Consider the following 12683-nt stretch of genomic DNA (forward strand, 5'->3'; position numbering starts at 1 on the left):
GGGAGAAGAGACCAGCCCCCACCTGGCCACAGCCTCCTTTCAGGTAGTTGTAGAGAACAATAAGGTCTTCCCTGAGCCTCCTCTTGTCCAGGTTAAACACCCCCAGCTCCCACAGCCTCTCCTCACAGGGCTGTGCTCCAAACCCCTCACCAGCTTTGTTGCCCTTCTCTGGACACATTCCAGAAAATCAACATCTTTCCTAAACTGAGGGGCCCAGAATTGGACACAGTACTCAAGGTGTGGCCTAACCAGTGCTGAGTACAGGGGCAGAATGACCTCCCTGGCCACACTGTTCTTGATACAGACCAGGATGCCATTGGCCTTCTTGGCCACCTGGGCACACTACTGGCTCTTGTTCAGCTTGCTGTCAACCTGTACCCCCAGGTCCCTTTCTGCCACTCTCCAGCCACTTTGACCCCAGGCTGTAGCACTGCATGGGGTTGTTGAGGCCAATGAAAGCAGCTCTGCAACGAAGGACATGGAAGTGCTGGTGGACAAGAAGTTTTCCATGAGCCAGCAGTGTGCCCCTGTGACCAAGAAGGCCAATGGTATCTTGGGATGTATTAAAAAGAATGTAGCCTGCGGGTTAAGGGAGGTTGTCCTCCCTCTCTACTCTGCACTGGTGAGGTCATACCTGGAATACTGTGTCCACTTCTGGGCTCCCTAGTTCAAAAGACAGGGAACTGCTGGGGAGAGTCTAGTGGAGGGCCACAAGAATAGTTAAGGGAATAGAAGGTCTGTGGTACAAGGAAAAGGTGAGAGACCTAAGGCTGTTTAGCCTGGAGAAGAGCAGACTGAGGGGGGATCTTCTTAATGGTGATCAATATCTAAAAGGGTGGAGGTCCAGGGGACGGGGCTTGGGCTCTTTTCAGTGGTGCCCAGAGATAGGGCAATGGGCACAAACTAGAACACAAGAGGCTCCACTTGAATGTAAGAAGTTCATTATTTGAAGGGTACCAGAGTACTGGAGCAGGCTATCCAGAGAGACTGTGGAATCTCCTCCTGTAGAGATTTTCCAAGCACACCTAGTCATTGTGCTGCTCTGCAGCCTGATTTAGTGACCCTGCTTTAGCAGGGAGGTTGGACTACATGATCTCTGTAGGTCCTTTCCAACCCCCACCATTCTGTCAAACTACAGAATGACACAAAATGTCTGGTGGGCTTTATCTTCTCAAGACTCATTCTGAGTCTTGGAAATGTAAGTATGGAGAAGCAGAAGACTTCATGGACCTACAGTTGGAGAATAGTAGGACCTAGCTTTCTGGATTTATTTTTTTATTATGGGTGTTTTATGTTCAAGTAGATAGGAAGTTAGCAGATAGCTGATGTTAATCCTAATGGACAGATGGCAAGGAGCAAGTTGTTAATTCAGACTTAAATCATCCAGATGTTTGACTATCATGAAAACTCAGTGCCTTAACTGTTACTCTTGTGCAATCAGACCATAATTATTTGCCTTATGAATGACAGAGTGCCCATAGCCCCCAGTGATCTCAGTCAGTTGTGACTGCTCAGTGCTGCAGAAAATCAGGTCAAGTGTCTCGCTGGGTGTCTGCAGAATGAGGAGCAATTACATCTGAAAGAGTGTAAGAATAATGAAGGGAAGGAAACCTTGTTTGCATATTCTTAGTCCATCAGGTTATTTTGTTTGATTTAAAAAAAGTTATCCAAAAGGATAGAATTTCTGTCCATGAGCAGGACATATCAACAGGCTGTATTTGCACAGAGCACTTGATTTGATGCCTTTAGTATTAACCATCCTAGGTATTATAGGAAAACAGTATATGATAATGTAGTTAAAAACTACTGAAGTAAAATACTGGAGGTGATCCAAGAAAATCCTCAGTGATGTGTGACATTTGAATCAACTAGGCTGTTACAACCATTGTCACAAGACTGTGTCAGCTTTCCTGTGTGATCTTAGTGTCAGTGCCACAGCACAGACATGCATGGTACAGGAATTAGTGACAATCTTCTGGAAAGGGCAGCAGAAGATAGAGAAAAACTGATTAGTTTTGCCAGTTGATGCAGTTTTTTGACAGAAGATGAAGTGTTAGAAATGTGATAGTATGACCTGGAGGTTTTTGTGACTTAAGAAGTTTATTCCCAGCTCTTCAGGAAGTGATTTGCGTAACCTCTCAGTGTGAGGTTTAGCATCGGTAATTGTGAGGAGCACGGAATAACCTTGATCACTAGAAAGTGAGACTTGAGATTATTCTTCTGTCTGACTGGGCAGGACCTTTCTAGGCTAAAAGCAATTGGTGAGAAGCAGCAGCCACAAGCTGTCTTGCCTGTAGAGTCTGTTCTACCTCTTGATGCAACAGAGGGGAGAACTGGAACTGAAGGCAGCATTAAATGACCAGCTAGGGGCTGCCAGGAGATAGTTCTTGTTCCCACATGGATGTGTAACATGTCTGGAAATACTTTTAGAGGGGAAAAAAAAAAAAAGAAGCTATAGTCAGTGATGGACATCTACTAAATGCTTTAACTTTGTGTGCAGTCTTGGGTTCTTCTTGGTCTCCTTTTCCTTGTATTATGCATGTTACCTCTGTGAGCTTAATTACCCTTTTCTGTACATTCTTACTGATGTGATCTGAGGGAAATAACAATTGTCTGTCTTCAACCTCCTGTTCTGGTAACTCCTTCTGAAAGACTGAGTCAAACCATACTGCTAAAAATTGTCTCTTTGCTGCAAACCAAAATGTGTCCATGTCTCTCACGTATGGAAGAGCCCAATGCTGGACACAGTGCTCCAGTTCTGAGCAGAGGGCAAGGGTCACCTCCCTCAATGTGCTGGTGGTGCTCTGCCTGAAGTAGCCCAGGAGATGCTCTTTGCTTTGAATAGAATAGAATAGACCATGTTGGAAGAGACCTTCAGGATCATTGTGTCCAACCCATCAACCAATCCAACCCACTTAAACAAGTAAACCATGGCACCAAGCACCCCATCAAGGCTTTTGCAGCAAGGGTGCACTGCTGGCTTGTGTTCAAGTTGTTGTCTACTTGGTCTGTTTTAGAAAAGCTGCTGTCCCAACTGTTGGTCCCAAAACTGTGCTGAAGGACAAAGTTTACCACCAGACTGGGTAGAGTTAGATAATGGTTGGACTCAAGGATCTTAAAGGTCTTTTTCAGCTGAAGCCACTCTGTTTCACATCTACACAAGCTGTACATCTGGAGTTCTCAAATTGCCTATGGGCCTTAGTGGGATGGAGCAGTGTACGGCTCTTATCATTTTTCAGACTGCAAGAAAAGACATAACAGGGAGCATCAAGGGAGAAAGGCAAGTAATTTTAGGTAGAAAATGAAGTTCTGACATGCAGGCAGCAGAAGGTACAGCTCTGTTAGTGTGAACTATTGTCTGTCAAGGCCTCTTAGTCAACAAGGAAAAGGTTTGAGTGGAGTCAGTGGAATACCAGTTACCTTTTATTTTGGATACCTTCTGGGTAATGGAGTTCGTAATGATGTAACTTTTACTGCTAAATGTAGTAGTTGAGATGGGAGTGAGTTTGTTTTTTAAGTCTGGCCACCAGAGGTGCAAATAAGCAATTTAAAGACTGCAAAAATTAGAGGTAGCTTTTCATGTTAGTAGAAACTACAGAAAATATTGAAGGAATGGATGTCTTGGATTCTTTGTTAGAAAATTGTAGAGCATTTTGTAAAGCTGAGCTCATTATGAGATACTTATCAAGGAAAAACCCATAAAACTGACAACTTAGTAGAAAAGGCTGCTTTTCACATCTACTAGTTTTCTTGTTGTATGTTTCAGCTGAAGCATTTCTTCCCTTTCCTGCTTTATATTCACCTCCGTGCCATTTTTAACTGTGCCAACATAAACTTGTCATCCTGAAGGATAATGTGCAGATTAAAAAAAAACCTGCAAACATGCTAAGGTGGTTAAAACTGGGATTAAATGGAAGCATCAGTTTATTTTTTTTAATGCCTAAAGTAGAAGCAGCTGACTGCCAGTTAAACTTGTACAACCTGATGGTGTTTAGAACTTCAATAACTCAAAACGCAGAAGTATGAAGAGTTTCTGCCACTTTTCTCCTTGAGGGTAGAGGTGACAAAATGGGAATCTCTTTCAACTTTTCAGTATCTTTTATCCATTCTCAGGTTGAATGACACAAAGGAGGAGAACTTGATTTTTTCATGTTTATATGAAAATCCTCTCTAAGGAGCAGGTATTTCTGTTATTAGAGCCAGGAAAAATGTGAAGGTTCACGTTTGTGTAGTCCTTAAGGATCAATGATTTTTCCACAGTTGTCAAAGTTAATTGAATTACATGGCTAAATTGAGAGCAGTGTTCAAGCACGTACAGCTTTGCATTAGTCACTGCAGTGCCTTATTTCCTAACCAAGCCTAAGAAGCATGGGTGATAATTTAAGACTGAATTGGGAAGCAAGTGGTGGTGCTTTTGTGAGCATACAGGAATATTACTCTTGAGGTAAGTTGCAAGGCACTTATCCTAAGACTGTTAAGGGCAAGACTGTATTGGACACATGTGAGGGATACAGGTAACAGGGACTGTGGAACAGGGAGTGTTATTCCATGCCTTTTAAGATTTCCACTTTGGGTCAGTCCTACAGCATGGGCAGGATTGTACTTTTTCTTTTTGGGCTTGCAGCTCTGAGTCATTCATTTTCTGGCTCATCAGCAACTCGGTCATCTTCTGGATGGTCCAGTCTGGACCTAACCACATTTGAAGGGTTTTATTTTTTTTTTTTCCTCCCCAGCATTGTTTTGCAGTTTCCTGTTTAGCACAAGGACATTGAGGAAATACCTCAGGACCTTGCAGTTCCCTGTTTGTCAGGTTGTCTGTCATTGCCATCATGTCAAGGCTGTAGGTCCAGCTTCTTTAGTTCTTCTGAACCAGCTTCTCTCTTCTGGCTCTTTCTACCCTTCACCCCATACTTCCTTTTAGGCCAGGACTTTGCTTTTCTAATCATTTATCTCTGAGCAACTATGCCTTCTCTTGAGCAGTTGCATGCTGCAGGTTGCTCTCTCTGGGCTTACACAGCACAAGGATTGTGAAGGGTGATAACTATGTTAGGAAAAAGAAAATTAAAAAAGGCAACTCCTCATAACAGTTGTGCAGGATGACTTGAACATCTGTGGGAAATACCTCACATGAAATGCCCATAGATTTTCTTGAACTTTTCAAGTTCTTCTGAAAAGTAAGATTGATGCCCAGTGTCCCGCTAGAATTAATATGAAGAGCCAAGGTGGGTGGGTTTTGTCTGAGGTCTAGTTACATACTCAAGAGTGTGTGTCTGGGAGTGTTTGTGTGTTGATTAAAAAAATACGCTTTTTTTCCTTCTGTTTTAAACTATTACAAAAATAAGTGCATGTAGTTGTCATGGCAGGAGGAAAAAGTATTTAGAGCAGCTTAAATAAAAGTTGCTTTCTTCTCTTGCAGATTTAATGAGTCGTTCTTTTCATATTCCACCTAAATATTGTTATTTTGTGACTGTCAGTGTCTGTGGTTCCAGTGTGGTGAACCTTTTTCCCTTGTACAGGAAATCAACTCAAAACTTCAGTTTGGTGCTGTGTCTGCTCACAATAAATTCTTTAAAATGTCTCAAATGGCTGCTTTATGATGTGTCACTCCCCTCTTAAGAGTAGTTGCCTCCTTTACCAACATAATAATGACCAGTGTCTCTGATTGACAAATGTTGTTATGGGAACAAGTTACAGGAATAGCACAGGTAGCACCTCTGCAACCTGCATAGGTCACCCTGCTCTAGCAGGGGGTGTGGACTAAATCATCTCTGGAAGTCCCTTCCAAAAGCTACCATTCTGTGATTCTGTAACTACACTGCTCAGTGCAGCTACTTATATTACTCTAGGATCTATAAAAGGGGAGAAAGAAATTAATCATTTTAGTTTCTCCAGGACTCACATTTATGGATGAATAGGATGGCAGCTCTGTTTTATTACATATAAAATTGCATCTGTCACGTGGTGCTGCTATTTAATGATAGTCATGCCTGCTGTGATTAGTCAGCTCCTTGATTAATCTGTTAGATGTTACTAGTGGGAGTCATGGTACCACTATTGCAGTCGAGTTTATTCTTTCAACTTGCAACTTGAGCTTCTCTGGGTCAAAATACTTCATGTTGCAGTTAGACATTTGCACAGCTTCTCACTGTTCCATGAAACCTAGTCACATAAAGCTGTGAACCAAAGAGTCTGGTTGAACAGATGGGAGTTCCACTAAAAGGAATGTTACCAGAAAGATTCTTTTACCTGTTTTATCAAAACCTGTGTGATTTCAGTGCAGAACTCTTGTCTTGATTCAAAACTAGGAAAGGCTGTTTTTCATGAAACCAAACATTTCTCCTGGGAGTTTAATCTAAGATGGTCACAATCTCTGATAGCTTAGCCTTATGTATCTCATTTATTTACATTTTATTAGAGTTCTGTTTGTGGTTTCACATTAGAGTTACCATAAGCAAATAGGGGAGGTAGTGCAAAATATTCTGTGTGATTTAAAAAGCAGCAACAACCCAAACAAGGTAAATTTTCCTAAACAGAATTGTAAAAATTGTGTGCAAGAATAGAATATTGTTAAGCTGGGGATGTCCTGGGGATCATCCATTCTAAAACTGGTGTAGTTTAGTATGGATGCTACTTCAAAATGGATCATGTTGGTTGACAGTGCTTTTTATTCAATGTATGACTGTTTTGGAATCATATTAACAAATTGCTTTTCTCTCTCTTTTGCAGATTAGATTTTGACCTTCGCTTCATGAAAGAGGTCTCCAAGTAGTTGTCTTATAATAACTTTGAGAAGAAGTTCTATGTAGCTCTTACTTTCAAGAGTGCTGCAAAAATGATTACTTCAGATTTGCCAGTACTACAGTGAGTATGTTTCTCTGTATTTGAAATCTTCAGTTCTAAAAAGGTTGAAGTAAACAGAGAGGTGATCACAAGTATCAAGCACAAACTTGAGAGAAGTGCCTCCTGCGTTGTCATATGCTGAAAAACTGTGTAAAAGAAATAAAAGGATCTAGAAGATACTTCACATGTATGGAGATTTAACTTTGCTGTGGAAAGCAAACTGGTCTTTGCTTCTGAGTGCTGTGAGAATTCAGAAATGTGTATGGGCTTCTCATAATGACCATGTTTGTATATTCCAGTTGCATGCTCTCTTTTTCAATGAGCTGTATTTATTGTGCAAAAAGCCTTTGGCTTCTACAGTTGAAGACAGCAAGTGGCATTAATGTGTTTTGATCTTGCTGGGAAGAGAGGCCTATACAAATGGGAACATCACTGTGCCTGAATAAAGTGAATGATTGGAAAGAGAGTGGAAGTCTAAATGAGAGGAGCTGGAGTGGAGTTCAGAACAGAATTTTAGAAAAAGGAACAAAATGAAGCTTCAGTTATGTGCTGGGCTGGCCATGGGCACCAGACACCCCCTTGGCCACTCTCCATTCCTCAACAGAGCACCAGGATTAAAACAAGATGAAAAAGCTTGTGGGGCAAGATAAAAACAGAGAAATCACTTACCAGTTGCCCCAGTTGCCCTCCCAGGCAGACCTGACTTGACTTGTAGAAAATTATTGTCATTTAAAGATTTGGATGATTGTGTGAAACGGAGACAAAACCAAAAATGTGTTCCCTCTCCTCCCTCCCTTTTTCCCTAGTTCACCTTCACTCCTTCATTCCTGACTCCTCTATTCACACCCCTGTCATGGAGCCCTCCAAGGGCTGATGAGTGGATTCCTGCTCCTGTGTGGAATCCTTGGGGCCAGCTGTGCTTGGGTGCCTTCTTCCTGCTGGCTCAGAGAGCTCGTCTCTCACCCCTCCAGGCTTTCAACCCTTCTTTCGGGAGCTCTCACAAGGGCCAACCCAGCTCCTCTGGCCCACCTGTGCCACCACATAGAATGAATTACATTCACTAGTTACCTAATGTTAATTTTTTTAGCTGGAATGAATGTCTGTTCACATGTCTGATCAAGGTAGAGTGGTGTTCCACAACTAAGATTTCAGGTGCCCTTTTTAAATAAACTTTATGCTTGGATGGTTGCAGAATTATTTGTCTGATCTTAGTTATAACCTGCTAAAATCTTTAAAAGCTCTTTGAAAAGTGTTCCTTTCTGCTGTGGGTAAACACAGGAATGATCCTGATGGGTAAAACTAATGCAGGAAGGACAACCCAGGGCAGTGGGGGGAGTTCTGGTTAGCTTTGAGGGTGGTTGTGGAGAATTTTTTTTTTTCAGTTCATATTTTCCTGGATGTGCCACATTGAAGAAGCAAGGAGAGTGTGCTTGTGAAATGTGCCAAGGACAAAACCCTAGGAAATTCTGTCAAGACAACAGTAGGAAAAGGATATTCCTGTTCCCAGTCTGAAGAAGCTAACTATCCTTAAGAAGTGACTGAATTATTGTAGAGCTTAGGGTGAAAAAAGTGCATATTAGTAGATTTGGTAACTCTACACACCAACTAAAAAAATCTGAGGGACATTAAAGATGTCAGTGTATTCTTCAATATAAAGATTGAATCAGATGCCTTGTTCAAAAGTTCTGAATGAAAAGCTTGTGAACCACCAATATTAGGCAACATTAAGAAAGTGAAAGCAAACATGCAAGTTGGTTTTTTCTAGCAGAGATGGGAATAATTATTGCCACTGTGCAAAAGGGTGATGTGGTATCATCAGTATTAGATAATTTTAGTTGCTCATAAACAAGACTAAGTCTTACTTTTTACAGGAAACTCAACAGGATTTTCATGTAAAGGTTTTGAGACTCAGAACACTAAGTCTAAGCCAAGTAAGTGACAGCCTCTAATTCAGTAGGTCCCAACCAGATTTCTATCAGGAGACAAATCTGGCCTAAGGATGAGAACCTGAAATAGCCTTTGGTTTAGGGGTATTGGCTTCACACATTTAGTTTTGGGAAGCCACAGTCTGGTTCCACACACAGAAGGCAAGGTTTTCTTTCTAGCTCTTAAATAGGCTGTTTTGAAGGATTATTGTAATCTACAACTCCTGTACCTTGTTTATTCTTGTTCATAACATCTGCTAATCTTTTCAGTTACCCCTTTTAAACAAAGACTCCTAAAGTCAGTTTGGTCTGATAAGGTACTTTGCTTGGGATCATATCAAATATTGTCTCCCAAGTTCTTCTCTGTTGTCATAATATGGAAGGAGAAGTCTTTAATCCTTCTGGATTCACAGAGTTGGCTTCAGAATGCAGTGAAGGCAGGATTTAACTTAGTAGTGTTTCTGATGAAGGGAAAAAATCTCCACCCTCTGGTGTATTTGACCCGGGTGACTGACTGTTACAAGTCTTCTCTCAATGGGGTGACTCATACTTATTGTGAGGCATGTTCCTCTTTAGATTTTGAAGATCAACCATGAGAGCTGATTCATCCATGATTCATGAGCCTGTGCATTTAGCCATTTTTCTTCATGAATGCCTTTTTTTTTTGGTGTCTCCACAAGGCTGACTCTGGTGGTAGCCATCACTGAACTTATCGCTGCCAGAACCTTGAGCTACCTCAGCAACGTCATCAATAAAACCTCATAAAGGTGTTTTCAGTTACAAAACATGAATATTGTTTTTTGGTATGATGTGTTTTTAAGGGAGGTGGTATAAGCTTTATAGCTGTGGCTTTATGTAGTGGAAGGAAGGTAAATTTGTTTTCATTTATTTTGCAGAGATGTGAAATGTACTGTGTCAATGGAAATGGGTGCTTCAGAAGCATGGCATGGTAAGGGACTGTCCAGTAATCCCTTGTTCCATTGCCAAATGGCTAGTTTCAATGGCTAGTTATGATAACATCAGAATGATACCCAGAGTTTTTAGGGGGTGATCCTGGAGTTACTGCTGCTGTTCTAGTATAATTCAGTGTCACAACAGAAAGAAAGGCAGAATAAAGTTAAGACCTTAAAAGACTTTTTCAGTTGTCTGCCTTCTCCTGCCCACCCTGTTCTTGTAGGTGTTTCACACTCTACCATATTTTTCATCCTGTTAGAGGTGTCTTTAAGAGGAAAGATTTAGCCTTAGGCACCAGCATCTCTTCTATTCTTAGATGAAGCAGTTTCCTTAGGCCCAGATTATTTTCCCTTCCAACAGCTTCAGGAAAGAGAAATTGTGACTAAGCTTATGTTTTCCCCTCAGCTGATAGTGACACACATGTAAGATAGTGATAGGATAATTTTGATCTCTTAAGATGTGAATGATTGCCACTAGATAAATTACTTTCTAGCAGTTCTGCAAGATGTGTAGGGAATGAGGAGATGGATGCTGTCCAGACTCTCTGCTCAGTGAGTGTTAAAATCCTGACAGAGCTGCAGGCAGTTAGAGACACTTTGTATCTTCTCTGAGTTCAGGAATAAGAAGAAAATTGGGGGGTGGGGATTGTGGGGGGGGTGTGTGTGTGTGTAGAGCAGCTGTACAGCCTTGGCAGTACATCTCAAAACAAAGGGACTCCATGCTGCAGGAGAAGGGAGTTTTGGTGCAGGAGTTGCATGATTCAGGGAAGTAATCATCCCTTTGTACTCAGTAATGGTGAGGCCACACCTTGAGTACTGGGGTCTGTGTAGAGCCCTCCCTACAAGAAAGATGTTGAGGTGCTGAAGTGTATCCAGAGAAGGGCAACAAAGCTGGTGAAAGGTCTGGAGAACAGGTTTGGTGAGGAGCAGCTGAGGAAACTGGGGTTGTTTAATTTGGAGAAAAGGAGACTGAAGGGAGACCTTCTTGCTCTCTACAACTACCTGAAAGGAGGTCAGAGCCAGGTGGGCTTTGGTCTTTTCTCCCTAGTGACAAGTGATAAGACAAGAGGAAATGGCTTCAAGTTGCACCAAGGAAGGTTTAGGTTGGATGTTAGAAGATTATAAAGGATAAATTGTCTGACCAATTTTGGACACTGACTTTATCATGAGGTATGTGCCCCTTAACATTTTCAATGTCTACATGCTATATGTCTCCAATTTAGAGAAGCTGGATCTCACCTTTAGTGCTGATTGATTGAGCCTTTCCCCCCAAAAATTCCAGCCAACCAGTTTTACCAGAAAAATGAGTTATCAGCATGGTTATCAGGTTTAAGACCAAAAAAGGGAAGGAGCTTAATAATTAAACTGCATGCAGTATTTTACTAAATACTTTTGAACTGCATGTGGGGTAGCTTTTTGTTTGGCTTTAGGCTTTTTAAAGTTCATCACTCAAAATGGAGTATTCAAAATCTCATGTTTTAGGAAGCTGAAAAGCAGCCACTCCCACTCTTTAATTTTCAGTATTTTGTAGAGATCATGTTTTACAAGCATGTGTTATGTGGGAACCAAAATGTACTTGAATAGTGTTTTTTAATCTAGGGTGTCTAGTTCTCTGGTTTGTGTTAGTTCTGCATCTTGGTTGGGGCAATCCCAAGCACCGATACAGGCCAGGCAGTGACTGGCTTGACAGCAACCGTGAAGAAAAGGACTTGGCAGTACTGGTGGATGAGAACCACAATATGAGCTGCCAGTCTGCACTTGCAGCCCAGAAAATCAATCATTCTGAGCTGCATAAAGAGAAGTGTGGCCAGCAGGTCAAGAGATGGTTCTCCCCCTCTACACCTGTCTTGTGAGACCTCACCTGGAATACTGAGTCCAGTCCTGGAGCCGCTATTACTGGAAGGATCTGGACATGCTGGAGTGTGTCCAGAGAAGGGCCATGAGGATGATCAGAGGGCTGGAGCACCTCTCCTATGAGATCAGGCTGAGAGTGTTGGGATTGTTGAGTTTGGGGAAGAGAAGGCTCTGAGGAGACCTTACTGTGACCTTCCAATATTTGAAGGGGGCCTAGAAAAAAGCTGGTGAAGGACTTCTTAGGGTGTTGGATAGTGATAGGCCTAGGGGAATGGATCCAAGCTAGCAGAGAGGAGATTTAGATTGAATGTCAGGAAGAATTTCTTCACCATAAGGATGGTGAGACACTGGAACAGGTTGCCCAGGGAAGTGGTAGAAGCCCCATCCCTGGAGGTTTTTAAGACCAGGATGTATGTGGCTCTGGGCAACTTGATCCAATGTGAGGTGTCCCTGCCCATGGCAGGGGGGTTGGAGCTAGATGATCCTTAAGGTCTCTTACAACCCTGACAGTTTAATGATTTAGAGCTAATCCATTGAAATTCCTTCCAAAAAAGGAGGTTTATACATATTCTACTGTTTTTCTAGCTTCTGTAAATGTTTCTGTGGACGCTTTGGTGATTCTGTGCTTGCAAATTGGGAAACAATATCTTAATATTAGGAGTTCATTGAAGTTCTGCAGAGGTGACTTAAAATAGACCTAGAAGAATACAGCAATTTCAGTCAAGTATCAGAACATTTCTGATTGTCATACTATGATGGTTGTATCTTTCTGCAGTGCTAAATAGCTTTCTTGGTGATAGTGCAAATCTGTGAAGTATCCTCACTAAAACAAAACAACAACAACAAAACCAGAAATGCCCCCACACAAAACCAAACCCCAAAAAAGCCCTGACACAACAGAACCCCAGAGAGCGTGGGTGATCTGTGTCGCTCTTGGCTTGCTGAAGCGTCTCAGTTTCTGTAAAGCAGTCTACTAATGCCACCTTTAATTATATTTGAGGCTGTGTAAGATAATGGAATAGGTCTGATTTTCATCTTCTCCTGGCACAAGTTTTACAGCTGTTTAACTCCTTTCACCTGAAGAAAATTGGAATTAAAGAAACCTCTGATC

The 12683-nt window shown here is 41.8% G+C and overlaps 1 protein-coding gene across 6 annotated transcripts in view; it reads left to right on the top strand.

Annotated features, from left to right (window-relative positions):
- STAG1 (STAG1 cohesin complex component) overlaps nucleotides 1-12683 on the top strand; it is a 178718-nt gene that overhangs the window by 38658 nt on the left and 127377 nt on the right. For all 6 annotated transcript variants that reach the window (XM_068145373.1, XM_068145377.1, XM_068145378.1 and 3 more), the window contains one exon: nucleotides 6727-6861. In XM_068145373.1, the coding sequence (XP_068001474.1) occupies nucleotides 6833-6861 (29 nt within the window). In that variant the 5' untranslated portion in view covers nucleotides 6727-6832. The remainder of the gene's footprint in view (nucleotides 1-6726; nucleotides 6862-12683) is intronic.

The sequence above is a fragment of the Melanerpes formicivorus genome, unplaced genomic scaffold, assembly GCF_026170545.1.
Source record: "Melanerpes formicivorus ecotype bairdi unplaced genomic scaffold, bMelFor1.0.p_v2 SCAF_12, whole genome shotgun sequence".
Lineage (NCBI taxonomy): Eukaryota > Metazoa > Chordata > Aves > Piciformes > Picidae > Melanerpes > Melanerpes formicivorus.